Genomic DNA, 18,539 nt, shown 5'->3' with positions numbered 1-18,539 from the left:
TTCCCTGGTGTTTCCAGTATACATTTGCAGCCTAACTACATTCTATAACAGTATTTGCTATACAACATTATCATTTTCATTTTATTTGACTCTTTCCACACTAGAATGGGAACTCCTTTGGAAAAAGAAATGTGTTCTATTCATCTCTGTATCACCTTGCATAGTTCCAAGCACAGTAGATATTAAATGACTATCTGACTCATTAAATACATGGATAATCAATGAATCAATCGTTTATCAATCCATTATTATCAGACACCCCCTGGTGACATATAAACATATAATACAAAACATCTGCTAAATATCTCCATAATGTTTTTTTAAAAATCTACATTTTGCAAAGAGTAACTGAATAGCATGAGAAGATTGTGTAATCAAAGCTATCTAATAAAGTTAAAAATTCAAGAAATTTAGGTCTCCTAATTTGTGAAGCCAATGCCCTTGACATTAAAGAAACCATCTCTCCACAAACAAGAAATGGAAAAGAGAGGAACGTTTGAAAAGAAAATAAATACATTTTTTTCTTACATTTTTATCAAACATACCAAAATCTAATAATTTTAGAAATTTCTCATTTAATTTTTCTAGACTATCTCTTACCACAGACACCAGTAAGCAATGTTGATAGGTGGCAAGAGGTAAGAATCAAGAAGGAGAGATGAAGGATGAATCAGAACACTGATATCCAAGAAAGATATATTTACATAGTAATTCAAATAACTCACTGTCTATACTAGCATGTTTTATCACTTCCTGAAAAGTTTCAGGAATTACAGGAATATCCATGCTATCCAAAACAGCAGCCAGTTCATCAGTCGCAACTCGACCACTTTTTATCCTACAGAAAATCTTCAAGGCATTCTGGAATGCTGCAAAAATATAATAAACAAAGAAGTTATTTTATCATGAGAATCAACAGCTTTTCTTGGAGGGGCTGATTTTGTGTCAATAGCCTACCAGGGTACAATACCTTTCCATAGGCATAGGGTTTTCTAAAAATGTACCTGCAAGTAGGCATTTGCCCAATTCTGACCACATTCCTAATATAAAATGTAATTTTTGCTATTATCACTACTGATATAATATTAGCAAAGATAGGTGCTATTTATTGAATGCTATTTATATGCCAAACATTGTGCTAAAAGCTCTGGATTATCTCATTATACTATATTCACCGCTTAGTTAAGCCTTGTAACTAAAATAATTTCATATCTATCAGTGGTATAATCTATAATAGCAAGGCAGCTTAATCTAAAATTTGAGGGCATCATTAATTGTTTTAAAATGTAATTTAGAAAAAATAGTGTAAAAGAAAGAACAGAACAGATGCAAAATTTCTCTTCAGATTTTTTTATATTACAAAGAGTTTAGCAATGGTTTAACCACTATTTAAAGGTCTTCTATTTCTCCATAGAAACTTCATTTTCTTATGCTAACAGTCCTTAACATCAAAAATGAATTGGAAAGATTTGCAACAATATGGATAGAACAAGTGTATTGTGTAAGTGAAATAAGTCAGTTAGAAGAAGACAAATAGGTTTTCACTCATATATGGAATTTAAAAAACACAACAGATGAACATAGGGGAAGGAAAGGAAAAATAAGATAAAAACAATAAGAGACTCTTAAATACAGAGAACAAACTGAGGGTTGCTGGAGGGGAGGTGGGTAGGGGGATGGGCTAAATGGGGGAGGGGTATTAAGGAGGGCACTTGTTGGGATGAGCACTGGGTATTCTATGTAAGTGATGAATCAGTGGGTTCTACTCCTGAAACCAATACTACACTGTATGTTAACTAATTTGACTTTAAATAAATAATTTTTTTTTATTTTTTATTTTTTTATTTTTTTTTTCAACGTTTATTTATTTTTGGGACAGAGGGAGACAGAGCATGAACGGGGGAGGGGCAGAGAGAGAGGGAGACACAGAATCGGAAACAGGCTCCAGGCTCTGAGCCATCAGCCCAGAGCCTGACGCGGGGCTCCAACTCACGGACCACGAGATCGTGACCTGGCTGAAGTCGGACGCTTAACCGACTGCGCCACCCAGGCGCCCCTAAATAAATGATTTTTTTAAAATGAATTGGAAAGAACACAGCTAAATGAAAATATTCATATTAATGAGAGAATTTTCCCTAAACAGATGTCCTCCTTAAAATCTAAACAGATTGATACCTGCGTCCTAATGCTAAATTTAAGTGATCCTCAGACTACCGCACCCCTTAATTTGATAAGGAAACACAATTCCCATAATCCACTTCAGAGAGCAAATCACTTTTTGTCAGACTACATTTTCTCGGAATTCAGGATATAACGAGCCTACTGATCCACAAGTTCTTAGATTTGCACAGTCATGGAGGAAGAACTGGGCATTATTCACTCATCCAACCAACCAGTTGTTATTGACCAGGCGAGCAAAAGTAGCAGAGGAAGGACCTCTGAGAATCCTCTCCTCCATAAAAGCTGTGAGAACATGGACGCAAACTGTCAGAATCAACTTTTTTCAAAACTCTGGCTATAAATCAAAGGCTTAGAGTCATCCAAAGAGTGTTTTCTTTCAGAAAAACGGCTGAACCTCAGTAATCGTGAGCTTTGTGGCATTTTAGCTTGCCATTATTCCCATCTTACCATCCCAGCTTCCCAGGAGCCTTGAAAACTAAGAGCCTACCCTCATGATGAAAAACAGCAGCCTGACAGCCAATGGAGAAGAATGAGTTTGGAACTTCTTCAAAGCCCCATTCTCTAAGAACTCTCATTATTAGACCTGCCTTGTGGCTCCCTGGAAGACCCTACTTGCCAAGCTGCCTTATTTGACGGGACTCAAAGCTTGCCCAAGGCAAAGAGCCTTTTCCCTGGAAGTACTCCTCAAACACAATCAGAGGCAATTAGTTAACATTATAACTGTCTGAAGTGGTGGGTAATAGTTGGAGCAAGCACTGGATGTTACATGTAAATGATGAAGCACTAAATTCCACTCCTGAAACCAGTATTATACTATATACTAACTAATTAGTTTAAGTAAAAACTTGAGACAAATGAACCAAAACCAGTCAGATTCAGGAGCCTGGCTCTTAAATGCTATTGCTGCTCTTCCAATGACATACTAATATTTTTTAAGATTAAAAAAAAAGTTTTTTTTTTGGAGAGAGAGAAAGAACAGGGGAGAGGGGCAGAGGGAGGGAGGGACGGAGGGAGGGAGGGAGGGAGGGAGGGAGGGAGGGAGGGAGGAGAGAGAGAGAGAGAGAGAGAGAGAGAGAGAGAATCCCAAGCAGGCTCCATGCTCAATGTGGAGCTTGACTTGGGGCTTGATCCCACAACCCTGGGATTGTGACCTGAGCCAAAATCAAGAGTTAGATACTCCACTGACTAAGCCACCCAGGGGCCCCGACACAATGATTTTTAAAAATCAAATAAACCCACAACTGTACAAAGAAGAAAGATAAAAGCAACACAAATTTCCCATCCAGGGCATGCAAAAAATGATGGATTTTGATTCATATCCTACTTGGATACCTTTCTATGTCTCTTTACGTTCATCAACGATTGTGAACATTTCACTCAATTAAGACAGTACATATAGTATACTGCCTTTTCACTAAAAATATGCCATGGACCTATTTACAAGTCAATAAATGTAGATTCATGCCATTAAAAAAAAAAAAAAACAATTGGGGCAAATAATAGGCTAGCAAACAAGCTTAAAAGGAAAATCTGGGAAATGAGATGTCTTTGAAAAGTTCCAACATATTCCTGAGCATCTAGATGGCTGCACACATAAACAGGTCTGTACCCAGGAAAACCAGAGTAGGTTCTGAACTCTCAGGTCTGGCTTACGTTGAGGATATACACACGCAGAAAATGAAGGCTAAGGAAGAGTTGAAAACTATCTGTTTGAGTGTTGAAGGCATGCCCCAATGCACACATAGGGTCCCTCTGGTTCTCCTCTACCTAATAATTGGCAACTAATTTTGCCTTAAAAGGCACTTAAGGACACAAGCATACATGTATAAACTATAATGTGAAAATAAATATGTATGAAATATAAGAAAAGATATTCATTGTGAAAGTGTCTATACTAGGAAGATAATTAGAATCAATAAAGGATTAAATAAATTATAGTATATCTACATTTTTCAGACACCATGCAGCTATTAAAAAATAAAAGGATCGAGCACTTCGGTGGCTCAGTTGGTTAAGCACCCGACCCCTTATTTTGGCTCAGGTCATGACCTCATGGATGCTAAGATCAAGCCCCACATCAGGCTCTGCACTGACAGCATGGAGCCTGCTTGGGATTCTGTCTCCCTTACTTTCTGCCCTTCCCTCACTTGCTCTGTATCTCTCTCTCTCAAAATAAATAAAAATAAACTTAAAAACAATTTTTTTTTAAGTAAAAGGCTGACCTACACTTACTGGCACGGGGAAAATTTTCCAAGACATATTACTCAGTTAAAAAAAAAAAAAATCATGCTAGACAACAAAGTACATAGCATGATCCCTTTCTCTTAAAGTATAAGATGATCATATTTTCCCCTTTTATTTTCTTAGGGTCTCTTGATTTCTACCTGTATGCTTGATCTTTTCACTTGCCTCTATAAGACCCAGGTACTCTAGTTCTCTTCTGCCTAGTAACTGATAACTCATTTTCTCTTACAAAATATGTAATATGTAAATATTTATATACATTCATAAGTGCATATAATAAAAGATGCTAAAGTCAACATTAACTTTAAGATAGGAAGGATTAAAGAGGGTATTTTACATTTATATACTATTATATTGCTTGGATATTTTACTAAAAATAGTGTATTTGAGAATTAGGCATACTGTTTTAAGAGGAAGAAAAGAAATTTGGCACTTCTTGGTTGGTCTCAGAACACTGGACCATAAATAAAAAATAGGTCAAAATAGAAAACCAGAACTTCAAAAACAAAGGAATACATGATAGCTCAACTGGGGCTCGACAAGCAGGCCGTACTTAGGTACCCAAACACACTTACAAATCTATAGTCAAGAAAAAGCTATAAGCTGAAAACCAAGTAGACAAAGAGGAAACCCAGTGCTATAGGAGTTCATCAAAATGCCAAGTAGGAAGAAATTCAAAGAGGGAAAGCAAGCCAAGCATCACATCTATATTGCTAATTGATGCATACGGTAATGTATTAAATAACATTCACTACATTAATGAATAAACATTAAAGAGTTTTCTTGCCTCTTGCTTCTTATCCAGGTATATGAAGATTATCACATTCATATATCCTTGATTCCAAGAAAGTACAGGCTGGTTGACAGAAATATATAACCCCAAGGACAGATTATAGGAATTTGATCTTGCCTAATGGCAAAACCAAGGAACTGGTTTCTGTTTTGATTTGTTCTAACACAAAGAACTGTTAAAATTAGGTCACAAACCCTAGAGATTTCAGAATATTGGAAGCACTGTTTCTATCAGTAACAGGAATATTTCTTCCAATCACTTTCTTTGCTATTTACAGGAGTGTAAACTAAACGTTGTTAGGAGATCCATCAGTGTCTGAAACTTTTAGGGAGAAATACAAGCAGATTCCAAAGAGAGCAAAGAAAGTACTATTCACATTGGAGAAGAAAGCAGATATGAGATTTCAAAGGGAAAAAAGAAAAAAACCACATGAACAAAGAAAGGCCTGGAAACAAGAATGAAATTGGCATGTATAGACATTTGTGTCTCTAACTGGAGCACGGGGTTCTTGCCTGGAAAAGATTCTACCAAGAGGAAAGTGGCAAGAAAAATTATAAGGGGGTGAGGAGGTCAAGCATAAGGGTTTGGACCACATTCATTTCATCACAGGAAAAAGCATCTACATTTTTGGGCAGGAGAATGATATGACAAAAATCGTGTGTTAAGAAAATCTAGCCGTTGCATGCAGGAAAAAGTGGAGATTATGGATAGAAAATTAGGATACTGTGGACAGGTTTTTAGTGCCTTTTATGAAATAACTCGTGTCGAATTTTTCTCAACCTAGGCTACAGGGGAAAACACTATGTGAGAGATCTGAAAAAAACATAAATCCATATAACCATCCCACCCTAAAATCAGTGACAATCAAAATCATTCTTTTCTGCAATTTTGAAGAATCGTTTTTTTACCTGGATCCTGGGAGACCAAATAACAAAACATCATTCACAGTCTTAAGGAAATCTGAAAAATCCAGCATTCCATTAACTATAATAATGGTTCAGAAACAGAAGGAAAAAACCTGCATTAGCAAACTCATTAAGAATATAAGATAAAAATGCAAACTAAAAATGTGAGTAGAATTAACTGATAGTCTAGAGGAGCACTAACATTAAATATAGACTGTAAAAAGAAAACCTATCATAAAACATAATTACACATTTTAATTATGTAGTAAATAGTGCCCAGCAATAATCAAAATGATATAGACTAGAATTTAAGATACTGCAATATTCTTTACTCAAAGCTCTAATTTTTATACTTGTCATTAGATGCAAAAAAGTCATGCAACTTGTCAATTTTACATATATAATGGTTTTACCTGAAAAGAATAGGACTGATTTCATTGTGTTCTAGCTAAGACCCTCTATACCAGTGGTTTTAGGGGAGATTACAGATCCAGATGAGACTCTAATGAAAGCTTTGCCTCAAATCATTCCATCTCCTTCTCTCCTCTCCTCCTTTCCTCTCTCTCTCTCTCTCTCATTACACACACACACACACACACACACACACACACAAATGCATTGAACAAATGCACAAAATATTGCACAATATTAAAGTCTTCACCCAAAAAATCCTCTCATTTATCGTGCAAAAAGTAATGCCTATTTATTAAAAGAAAGAAAGAAATCTAAATTGTACAAATGAAAATTTCAGTAAGAAATTATTGCTTGGTTTGAATGAGAAGTTGAAATTATGGAGCTTTTTTTTCTGCATGATAATGCACAGGTCATCTCTGATGAGCAACTAGAGCTGAAAATCCAGATTTACAAAGTGTGACAAAACACAGAATCAGGATTCTTCTGTCTCATTTTCTAGACAAGCATAGATCTGCGTCAAGGAACATCTGAATTTTTCAAGATTCTTCAAGTTAAATAACTCTAACGTCATTTTCCTCTTCATATAGTAAATGAGGCCAATTTGGAAAGGGTTTATCTGTGTTTGGAAGAAACTTATTATAAATTTACATTTTAAATTAATGTAATCTGAACAAAGTAACTTATAAAAGAACATTTCAGTGCTTCTGGTGGTCTGCAGGCTTCTACTGTCAGAGAAATTGACAAGGCTTAGTTGTTCTCATTGCTAAACCACAGAAACAGTTTCTGGATTGGAAAATTTGTCAAGTTGTCTACCTCGAAATTTCTTTTTCAGTGTCATAACTTGAGAGTGGTTTCTCCTTTCCTTCAAAGAAACAATGAAACATCTGTGCAAATTTCAATCAATTATTTTGATTTGTTTTCTGACTTCTATGTGACTTAGGTTTAAACAAAAACCTTATAGATAAAACATCAAGAGCACAATCCATACAAGAAATAGTTGTAGACTAGACTTCTTCAGAAGTATGAACTTAAGTTGAAAGATATTCTTCAAAAATTGGGGTGCCTGGGTGGCTCAGCTGGTTAAATTCCGACTCTTGATTTGGGCTCAGGTCATGATCTCACAGTTGGTGAGTTCAAGCCCCGCATAGGGCTCTGTGCTGACAGGGCAGAGCCTGCTTGGGATTCTCTCTTTCCTCTCTGTTCCTCCCTTGCCTGTGCTCTCTCTCACATATCCAGTAAAGGACTCGTATTCAGAATATATACATTCAAAACGCAATAGTAGGAACACAAACACATTTTCAATGGGCATAAGATATACAGGTAGCAAAAAAGCACATGAAGATATATTCAAAATCATTTGATCATTCAGGAAATGCAAATTAAAACCACAATGAGAAAACACCATACATCTATTAGAATGACAATTTTTAAAGGCTCACCAATTCCAGGATTGACAAGGATGAGGAGCATCTGAAACTGTCATAAATTGTTCATAACAATGTAAAATAATTCAGCTGCTTTGCAAGCACAGTTTAGCAGTTTCTAAAAAATTCAAATATACCTACCATATGACCCAGTTATCCTACCATCAGGTATTTACCCAAGATAAATGAAAGTATATGACTACACAAAGACACATAAATGAATGTTTACACCAGCTTTATTTGTAATAGCCAAAAACCAGAAACAATCCAAACATCATCAATTAAGGAATGGATGAACAAATCATGGTACATCCATAAGAGAGAACGCTGCTTAGCAATAAAAAGAAATAAACCTGATATGTACCAAAGCATAGATGAATCTCAGTATAATTACGCTGAGTGAAAGAAATCAAACTAAAAAAAATGAGTACTTACTGCATGATATCATTTATATAAAGTTCTAGAAAATACAAACAATCTGTAGTGACAGAAGCAGGTTAGTGTTTGCTTGGGAAGTAGTGAGGGGGGGTTGTGGAAAGAGAATGGGGGCTTACCAAGGGGTATAATGGGATTGAGTTTTCACAAGTATATACATATGTAGAAATTTTCAAATTGTAGACTTTAAATATGTCAAGTATATACCTCAATAAAACTATAAAATACGCAGATAATTTAAAATCCATTGAAATAGCCAATTCCAAAAAACAGTACGGAGGTTTTGTCTAAAAATTAAAAACAGAACTATCATATCATCCAGCAAGCTCACTTTTGGATAGATACCCAAAGGAAATAAAAGCACTATCTCAAAGAGCTATGTGCACTTCAAACATTGCAGCATTATGCCCAATAGCCAAGAAATGGAAACAGCCTAAATGCTCACCAACAGATGAATAAAGAAAATGTAACCTCTATGTATATGACATATTCTGGAGGGTGGAGGGAATGGGCAGATGTTTGTCAAAGGATACAAACTTTAGGTATAAGATGAACAAGTTCTGGGAATCTGATGTACAGCATGGTGACTATAGTTAATAATACTATATTGTATCTTTGAAATTTGCTGAGAGAGTATATCCTAAGAGAGTAGTGTTCTCATCACACACAAAAAAGGTAACTATGTGAGGTGATGGAGATGTTATTTACTTGATAGCTGGTAATCATTTCACAATGTATATGTATATCAAATCATTACGTTGTACACTTTAAATATATGCAATTTGTATTTGTCAATTATATCTCATTAAAGCTGGACAAGATAACATGACTTGACATAAACCATGTTCCTATAGGTATATGCATATCCTATGACCCAGCTTCTTCATTTCTAGAAATCTATCCTATAAAAATATTTACACAAATGTGCAAGAATTGATGAACAAGGATGCTCTTTATAGCATTATTTGTAATAGCAAAAATTTTAGAGGTAACTTCACCACTAATCAATATGAGACCAATTAAAAGGTATATAACAAATATCCAGGAAGACTACCTACCAAATTATTAACAGTGTGTACTATGAAGAATTGTAGTGAAAGATTGAGGTGAAGAGATAATTTCCATTTTGTAATTTGTAAACTTCTTTAAGCTAAAAATACTAACTTAAAACAAAAAAAACCTTTATATTCAGTTATTAAACTTTTTCTTGTATTTGCAATTTTTACCAAGATATTCAATATAGGTCTACACTTTTTTCAATGTAAAAATTAAGGAATACAAATTTAAACTAACATATGTTATCTAAAATTGTTTGTATGGACACTAATAATGAAGCAGCAGAAAGAGAAATTAAGAAAACAATCCCATGTACAATGGCACCAAAAAGAATAAAATACCAAGAATAAACTTAAGCAAGGAGGTGAAAGATCTGTACTCAGAAAACTATAAAGCATTGATGAAAGAATGTGAAGATAACACAAACAAATGGAAAGACATTCCGGGCTCACGAATTAGAAGAATATTGTTAAAATATCCATACTACCCAAAGCAATCTACAAATGTAATGCAATCCCTATCAAAATACCAACAGCATTTCACAGAACTAGAACTAACAATCCTAAAATCTGTATGGAAACAGAAATGACTCCAAATAGCCAAAACAACCTTCAAAAATAAAAAGAAAGCTGGAGGTATCATAATTCCAGATTTCGAGTTATATTACAAAGCAGTAGTAATCAAAACAGTGTGGTACTGGCACAAAAATAGACACATAGGTCAATGGAACAGAATAGAAAACACAGAAGTAAACATACAGTTAAATGGCCAATTAATCTTCAACAAAGGAGACAAGAATATGCATTTGGAAAAGAGAGTCCCTTCAACAAACGGTGTTGGGAAAACTGGACAGCAACATGCAACAGAATGAAACTGGACCACTTTCTTACACTATACACAAAAGTTCAAAATGGATTAAGAATTTAAATGTTAGACCTAAAACCATAAAAATCCTAACAGAGAGCAGAGGCAGTAATTTCTCTGACATCAGCTATAGCAACATCTTTTTAGATACATCTCCTGAGGCAAGGGAAACAAAAGTAAAAATAAACTACTGGGATTACCACAGAATAAAAAGCTTTGGTACAGCAAAGGAAACAAGCAATAAAACTAAACAATAACCTACTGAATGGGGTAAGATGTTTGCAAATGACATACCCAATAAAGGGTTAGTATCCAAAATATATAAAGAACTTATATAATTCAACACCAGAAAAACAAATAATCCATTTTAAATGGGCAGAAGACAGGAACAGACATTTCTTCAAAGAAGACCTACATATGGCCAACAGACACATGAAAAGGTGTTCAACATCACTCATCATCAGGGAAATGCAAATCAAAACCACAATGAGATATCACCTCACACCTATCAAAATGGCTAAATTTAAAAACACAAGGAAAAACAAGTGTTGGCAATGATGTAGAAAAAAAAAAGGAACCCTTGTGCATTGTTGGTGGGAATGCAAACTGGTGTAGCCACTGTGGAATACAGTATGGAGATTCCTCAAAAAATTAAAACTACCATATGATCCAGTAATTGTACCTCTGGGAATTTACCCAAAGAATAAACATTAATTCATAGGTATATAGGCATCCCTAGGTTTATTGCAGCATTATTTAAAATAGCCAAATTATGGGAGCAGTCCAAATGTCCATCGACAGATGAATGAAGATGTGATACACACACACACACACACACACACACACACAGAGGAATATTATTCAGCCATAAAAAGAATTAGATCTTGCCATTTGCAAAAACATGGATGGAGCTAGGGAGTATAATGCTGAGTGAAATAAGCCAGTCAGAGAAACACAAATACCATATGATTTTACTCACATGTAGAATTTATGAAACAAAACAAATGAACAAAGTGGTGGGGGGCGGGGGTGGGGAACAGGACAAACCAACAAACATACTCTTAACTATAGAGAACAAACTGGGGGTTACCAGAGGGAAAGTGGATGAGGGGATGGATGAAATAGGTGAAGGGGATGAAAAGGATACTTATCTTGATGAGCACTGCGTAATATAGGGAATTGCTGAATCACTATATTGTACACCTGAAACTAATACAACACTGTATGCTAACTAACTAGAATTAAAATAAAATAAAAACAAATAAAATAAAATAAAATAGGTTGTATGGCTTTGGAGTAGACTTTTATCTTTCTGTCCCTCAGTTTCCCCAACTGTAAATCCAGGTAACTGGAAGAAACTACATCTGAAGTCTTGAAATCTAAAGTTCTAAAGATTTATAATAACAGTATTACTTAAAAGCCTTAAAATGTTCACATCCTTTGACCTAGCAATTTCAATTTTAGTGACCTATCTTTTGTCTGATGAGATAAAGAGAAAAAACCCTGCTTATAACAGCAAAAATATTAGAAATAACATATTTATTTAGATTATTTGTTATATAGCTTATTTTTCAAAACAATTTGTTTTTGTGCTTTGACCTGTTCCACAGAATAATTCACAGCTGCCAAAAGCCAAGCTCTCCAACCAGCCTGATGGCAGGGCCCGGGTGATGGATGGATCGGGACTGCATGGTGGCCCACCGACAGTGAAGCTTCTTGTACCCCTGCTTTTATGTAATTTGGCCTTAGCATTGGTCAGGGCAGCCCCCCTACCAATGAAAGTATACTGGGGATTTGTCGGTTGGGGAATTGCCCATGACAGGCCCCCTGGGAAAAGGACCACGGGGGAAAGAAAGAAGATTCCGCAGGGAAATTATGCGGGCCTACATCCAGCCCTTGCCACCCCCTGTAAAGACTCCTCTACCTAAAGGAAGGATAGCCCCATATATTTCCCAGCCAGGGAGGGGGACAAATGGATTTGAAATCCCCACCCTGGCAACAAAGGAATGTATCTATGGATACAAATTACTCCAACCCCTAGGCCCACTTGGCCCCCAGGAGGCATTCCAGATGATAACTGGACCTGGTGGGTTACGGTACAGAAGGGTTCATTAGTTCCTAGGTATACATTGTCTCCCTGGGAGCGCAGAAGGCGTGGGTTCCCAGGGCCCTCTTGGCTCCCTCCCGGCACCCCAGACCAAAGCGAATAACTTTTGTTCCTTATACGCAAATGGTTCAAAGAAACAATTAAGAAGTCATGTCCCTGTAAATGTTCCACTTGAGGTGTTGAGAGATAGATGACCTTTCATGAAAATAGCAAAGCAAACGCTTTATAGACTATAAATAAACGTAGATACATAATGAAAATAATATGAAGAAATTAATCAATTTCTTGTAACGTTACAAGAAAATAACCATGTTGTCCCTTAATGGGTGATCAAAGGAACATTTTTAGAAATAGGTAAAGCCAAGAAACATAGATGACGCACGCTACAAGGAAATTGCTAACAAATATAATGCCACGTTTGCCGCAATAAAGCGGCCAGTCTAACACACTGTTGTTGTCCGTGTCCATTTGTTATTTTCGCCGACGCCGTGCATCCTTCGGGAACCCCTGGACCTGCTGGGGCTGGACCCCGGCGCACAGCCATTTAAAAAGGCAGTGTTGGGGTGCCTGGGTGGCTCAGTCGGTTAAGCGTCCAACCTCGGCTCAGGTCATGATCTCCCGGTTTGTGAGTTCGAGCCCCACGCCGGGCTCTGTGCTGACAGCTCAGAGCCTGGAGCCTGCTTCTGCTTCTGTGTCTCCCACTCTCTCTGCCCCTCCCCCACTCATGCTCTGTCTCTCTCTCTCTCTCTCAAAAATGAATAAATGTTAAAAAAAAAAATTAAATATTTAAAAAGGCAGTGTGGATCTATATTTGTTTACATGGAAGGTTGCCTAACATATAAAGTTAATAGAAAAAGGTAACAAAATTGTATGCATGTGAGTCAACATATATATTTTCCAATTATGTGTTTATGCGTATGTATATACCACAGTTACACACACACACGCACACACATGCTTAGAAAAATCCTAGAAAAATATATGTAAAAATACCAAAGTTCAGCTCTGGGTAGTGGGATTACACATAAGTTTTATTTTCTCCTTTCTATTCTCCTATGCTTTCAGAGAATAAAGTTATTTCCACTTTGAATAATTATTTTAATAATAAATCCCCAAAAAATTATATGTCAAGAGAATTAACATATGGGTAAATAAACATGTCAGAAAAAATAGAGTTGCTTTTTAGTCTTTCTAAAAGTTAGATTTATATTTATTATTTTATTTTTATACCCTCTGAAAGTTGTGTACAGTAGGCACTCAAAAAATGTTGGGGTGACTCGGATAGATAGACGAATGACACCATTGCAACTTGTCAATTCCTGTTAGGTTGCTAAGTAACATTCTATTGGTGGTCCATTTGACTCCTAGTATTCTCCATCTACAAATTTTTTATAATAACCAATCCACATCTTTTATTTGAGTAGCTTGATGCTTTTAACCTCAGAGTATTACTGTGCCATTGTGTGTATTAAGTTTATTTTATTTCTGACCAATCCTTCAACTTACCTATACCATTTTTATTCTAAACTTATCTCTCCTCCTTAATAAGCTTGGAATGATCTGTAAATGTAATCAGTTCTCTATTATTTACCTCTTTGATTAAAGTATTGGACACTGACAACAAAAGAACAATTACTTTTCCAGATGTTTTAAAATAAAATTATTAGGATTTTGATTTGCATTTTTTTGACTACTGAGGATGGAAAATATTTTTATATGATTATTGGCTACATATATTTTCTTGTATGTGATATTCTTATCCGTGAGTCTTACTCACTTTTCCATTCCATTGTTTGTTACTAATTTCTATGAGTTCTTTACACATTCTGAAAACTAATCCTTTGTCACTTCTGTGAATTGCAAATATTTCCAAGTTCATAACTTGTCTTTTTACTTTAAAGTGTCTTTTGATAAATAAAAGTTCTTAATTTTAACATAGTTAAATATATTAATCTGGTCTTTTATACTCAAACACTTTGCCTTAAGAAATCTTCCCTATCGTATGCAAGTAGCAAAAATTAAAAGTCTAAAAATATCAGATGTTGATGAAAGTATGTCATAATCAAATCTGGTAATCAATCAATCCAATTATACTGGAGGCCCAATTTTTTAATATTATCGTAAAGGTGCAAAAAACGTTTTTAGGACATATTATAAAGCTTAGCTTTCCTATGATTTGTAATTAATCTGACCAACATATAACTTACATCCATGTTTGCAAACCTTAAACTAATAATGAAAACACAAAACTTACCATCAATAGCAACAGTCTTTAGTGCCTTTTGCATTTCCGAAGCACTTATAAAAATCTTCAAGGTGTGATGGATCGTTGGCAGATCATTCACATAAATTTTACCACTTTGAATTTTGCTAAAACTTTTACAGGCCTTCTGAAGTGCTAAATACACACGACAAAACGGTTAATTAATTCAAACGAATAATTATCGTCATCCCCGCTACACTCTCTCCCAATGAAAAAACAATGATCAGTAAAGGAAGAAAGAGGAGCAAGTCTTTGTGTTCTAATTCTTTGCTTTAAAATCAATCTCAAGGGGCGCCTGGGTGGCGCAGTCGGTTAAGCGTCCGACTTCAGCCAGGTCACGATCTCGCGGTCCGGGAGTTCGAGCCCCGCGTCAGGCTCTGGGCTGATGGCTCGGAGCCTGGAGCCTGTTTCCGATTCTGTGTCTCCCTCTCTCTCTGCCCCTCCCCCATTCATGCTCTGTCTCTCTCTGTCCCAAAAATAAATAAACGTTGAGAAAAAAAATTTTTTAAATCAATCTCATGATTTATTTAGGTATGTCTAGAGTAAATGACCTCCAAGTCTACAGGTTTCCTAAACAACTCTCAGAAACTGAGAAAAGTCATGCAAAGCTCACATAGCAAAGGCAGTCACAATTTTCCCTGGGAATGTTTAAATCCTTCTTCCATGCTCCCATTATCACTCGGTACATATCTCAGACAAAGCCATTGGTATTGTGATTGCTTGCATGTCAATATCCCTCACTCAACTATCAGGCTCTAGGGGGCAAGGTTTTTCATTCTTCAAGTGCCAGTGTCTACTTCAGAACAGATCCTCAAAAAATGTCTGTTGAATTAAACTGAATTTAGTTCAGTGGGTACTACCCTTAGTTTTCAGAAAAAGAGGTGCTAGATGACAGTGCTAAATACCAGAGAAAGACTAACATATTGGTAACAATGTTTTTGTTTTTGTTTTTAATGTTTATCTATTCTTGAGAGAGAGAGAAAAACAGAGTGCAAGCTGGGGAGGGGCAGAGAGAGAGCTGGAGACAGAGAATCTGAAGCAGGCTCCAGGCTCTGAGCTGTCAGTACAACCTATGTGAGGCTCGAACCCATGAACTGCAAAATCATGACCTGGGCCGAAGTTGGATGCTTAGCCGACTGAGCCACCCAGGCGCCCCACGATGGCTTTAATAACAGGAGTTTTAGTAGAGTATTAGGGGTGGAAACCAGGTTTCAGTGAAATGGGAAGTAAATAAATAATTAAGGAAACCAACTCTTTCAAGAAGCTTCTTTGGGGGCGCCTGGGTGGCGCAGTCGGTTAAGCGTCCGACTTCAGCCAGGTCACGATCTCGCGGTCCGTGAGTTTGAGCCCGGCGTCGGGCTCTGGGCTGATGGCTCAGAGCCTGGAGCCTGTTTCCGATTCTGTGTCTCCCTCTCTCTCTGCCCCTCCCCCGTTCATGCTCTGTCTCTCTCTGTCCCAAAAATAAATAAACGTTGAAAAAAAAAAAATTAAAAAAAAAAAAAAGAAGCTTCTTTGAAAAACATACAGTATAATACTGACACAGTCCCTGAGGAAGCAGAAGAAAATTCAATGGAAGAAAATTAAGAGTGAAGGGATTAGTGACATGAAAGGGAATCTTCTCCAATGAGAAAATAGGGAAGGCTATGGATGTTGTTTACAATCCTAACAGTTCTCCTCGTGAGGAAAACTTTTTTTCCTTTTTTTCTGTATCTATATGAGATGATGGATATTAATTAAACTTACTGTGGTAATCATCTGACAATATATGTAAGTCAAGTCATTATGCTATACACCTTAAACTTACACAGTGCTACATCTTAATTATATCCCAATAAAACTGGAGGATAAAAGATGTCTGGGGCACGTGGGTGAGTCAGTTGATTAAGCATCCGACTGCAGCTCAGGTGATAATCTCGTGGTTCGTGAGTTCAAGCCCCACATTGGGCTGTGTGCTGACAGCTCAGAGCCTGGGGCCTGCTTACGATTCTGTGTCTCCCTCACTCTCTGCCCCTCCCCTGCTCACGTTCTGTCTGTCTCTCTCTCTCTCTCTCAAACATAAATAAACATTAAAAATTTAAAGAAAAAGAAAAGATGCCTAACATAGGGGCACCTGGCTGGCTCAGTTAGTAGAACACGCAACTTCTGATCTCAGGGTTGTGAGTTTAAGGCCCACGTTGAGCACAGAGATTACTTATGAAAAAAAAAAATAAATAAAAAGATGCCTAATATGATGATCAGAAAGGAAAAATGTGCTAAATGACTCCATAAATATAAAGAAGAGGCCCAAGATACGGGAGAGTTCAGTGTCAAGAAGCGAAGGGGGAAAAAAAAGAAGCGAAGGGTACTATGTACCAAGAACTAAATCCTAGTAAAATCAGTGACTCTAGTGCTTACTAATATATTCGTTGGATGTAATAGTCAGACTTTTTTCCCGAAATATTTTAACTAAAATAAGCACATATGTTACATTTTGCCTATCAATATGACAGAAGATATTTCTAAAAAAAGATATTTATGAATACTTATTTTACCTAGTTTGCTCATGCTTACTCACAGACTACAGCATTTGTCACATCATGTAATATTAGTTGATACCATATGCCATTAGGAGTAAAGAAAGCGACACTAATCACGGAAACAATTTCTAAAATGTACACAATCAGGGAATTTATTCACGAAGTTCTAGAATCCATTATTACCGCTTAATTCTTGTGAGTGTCAGTGTCCTTGAGGTACTTCATTACATGATGTCTTGCAGAGGCTAGAAAGCATTTCCCTTTCCCTGTCAAAGAAACAGCCACATTAGAAAGCAGCACAAAAACGAAACAAAACAAAACACCACACACACAAAGTATTTATGCCATTTTTCCATTAAAATACTAGCAAGCCTATCAACAGTTTGAGATTCTCCAGTCTCTTACTCCATAAAAACCTTTATTGAAAGACCATCCAAGTGACAGTGAATTATATACTCTTCATCCCAGAATTCCCACCTTGCTTCTTTTAGACATCTCTCTATGGAGCAGAATTTACCCTGGTCAGTAAGTAGTGCCCATGATTCACTATCCTTTGGCTGTCGTCCAATTTTTGCTACTCTTAATTCAAGTCACAGCAAATTTTATAGAAAGTTATTATAGTAAGGAAAAACAAGAGTATCTTTAAATAGCAAAGAATCCCAGATGCCACAACCTGTCAGTAAAAATTTTTTGAAAAGATGACTTATCTAATCCCCTAACACGTAAATAACTCAAATCATAGAATGTTAGTGTTAGAAGGAATCTCAAGGGTCCGTCTAGTACAAGATTCTTGTACAGATGTGGAGACTGAGGCCCAGAGATAGAAAGTGAATTGTACAAGAGCCTAAGCTAGCAAGGGAGGTCGATAAGGACTCAACGTTAAGTTTGTGAATTCCACATACAGTGATCTTAGTTAGCTCTACGCCACCCTCCCTAGAGCATAGTCTTAGTTTGCACAAACTATTTTGCATACTTTATGTGGAAATGATAGATGATTCTGGAAAGAAAAACCCAAATCTTAATGCAACATTTAAGGGAAAAAAACAATGATTTAAATACCGAATAACTGAGGAAGATGTACAAAGGGGTGATAAAGCCTTGTGAACACTGTACTGATTCGGAAACTTGAGTGAAGACCTTTCTTTCTTAGTCATCTTCTCCTTCAACAGCTTCACTGAGGAAGAGGCAATCTAGAGCCAAATGCAGGAATGTGGGTGCCTGAGATCACACTGGTAAGCCAGCATTACTGGAAAATAAACCTCTTAAAAAGACAGCTAATCATATCTGGGTTCCTCACTGATGTAAAATTGCTTTTTGTAATGGAATTAGAGTTTACA

The 18,539-nt window shown here is 36.5% G+C and overlaps 1 protein-coding gene across 1 annotated transcript in view; it reads right to left on the bottom strand.

Moving 5' to 3' along the window:
- LOC147571242 (EF-hand calcium-binding domain-containing protein 13-like) overlaps window positions 1-18,539 on the bottom strand; it is a 176,006-nt gene that overhangs the window by 135,648 nt on the left and 21,819 nt on the right. Inside the window, 6 exon segments of the mRNA XM_086696508.1 lie at window positions 726-869; window positions 6,127-6,151; window positions 6,153-6,202; window positions 14,678-14,821; window positions 17,386-17,468; window positions 18,262-18,392. Coding sequence (XP_086552634.1) covers window positions 726-869; window positions 6,127-6,151; window positions 6,153-6,202; window positions 14,678-14,821; window positions 17,386-17,468; window positions 18,262-18,392 — 577 coding nt within the window.

This window comes from Puma concolor, unplaced genomic scaffold (genome assembly GCF_028749965.1).
Source record: "Puma concolor isolate L17-30 unplaced genomic scaffold, mPumCon1.1.hap2 unalloc_scaffold_38, whole genome shotgun sequence".
In the NCBI taxonomy this organism is placed as follows: Eukaryota; Metazoa; Chordata; class Mammalia; order Carnivora; family Felidae; genus Puma; species Puma concolor.
The sequence above is the reverse complement of the archived record's forward strand: the minus strand, read 5'-3'. Positions and strand labels throughout refer to the sequence as shown.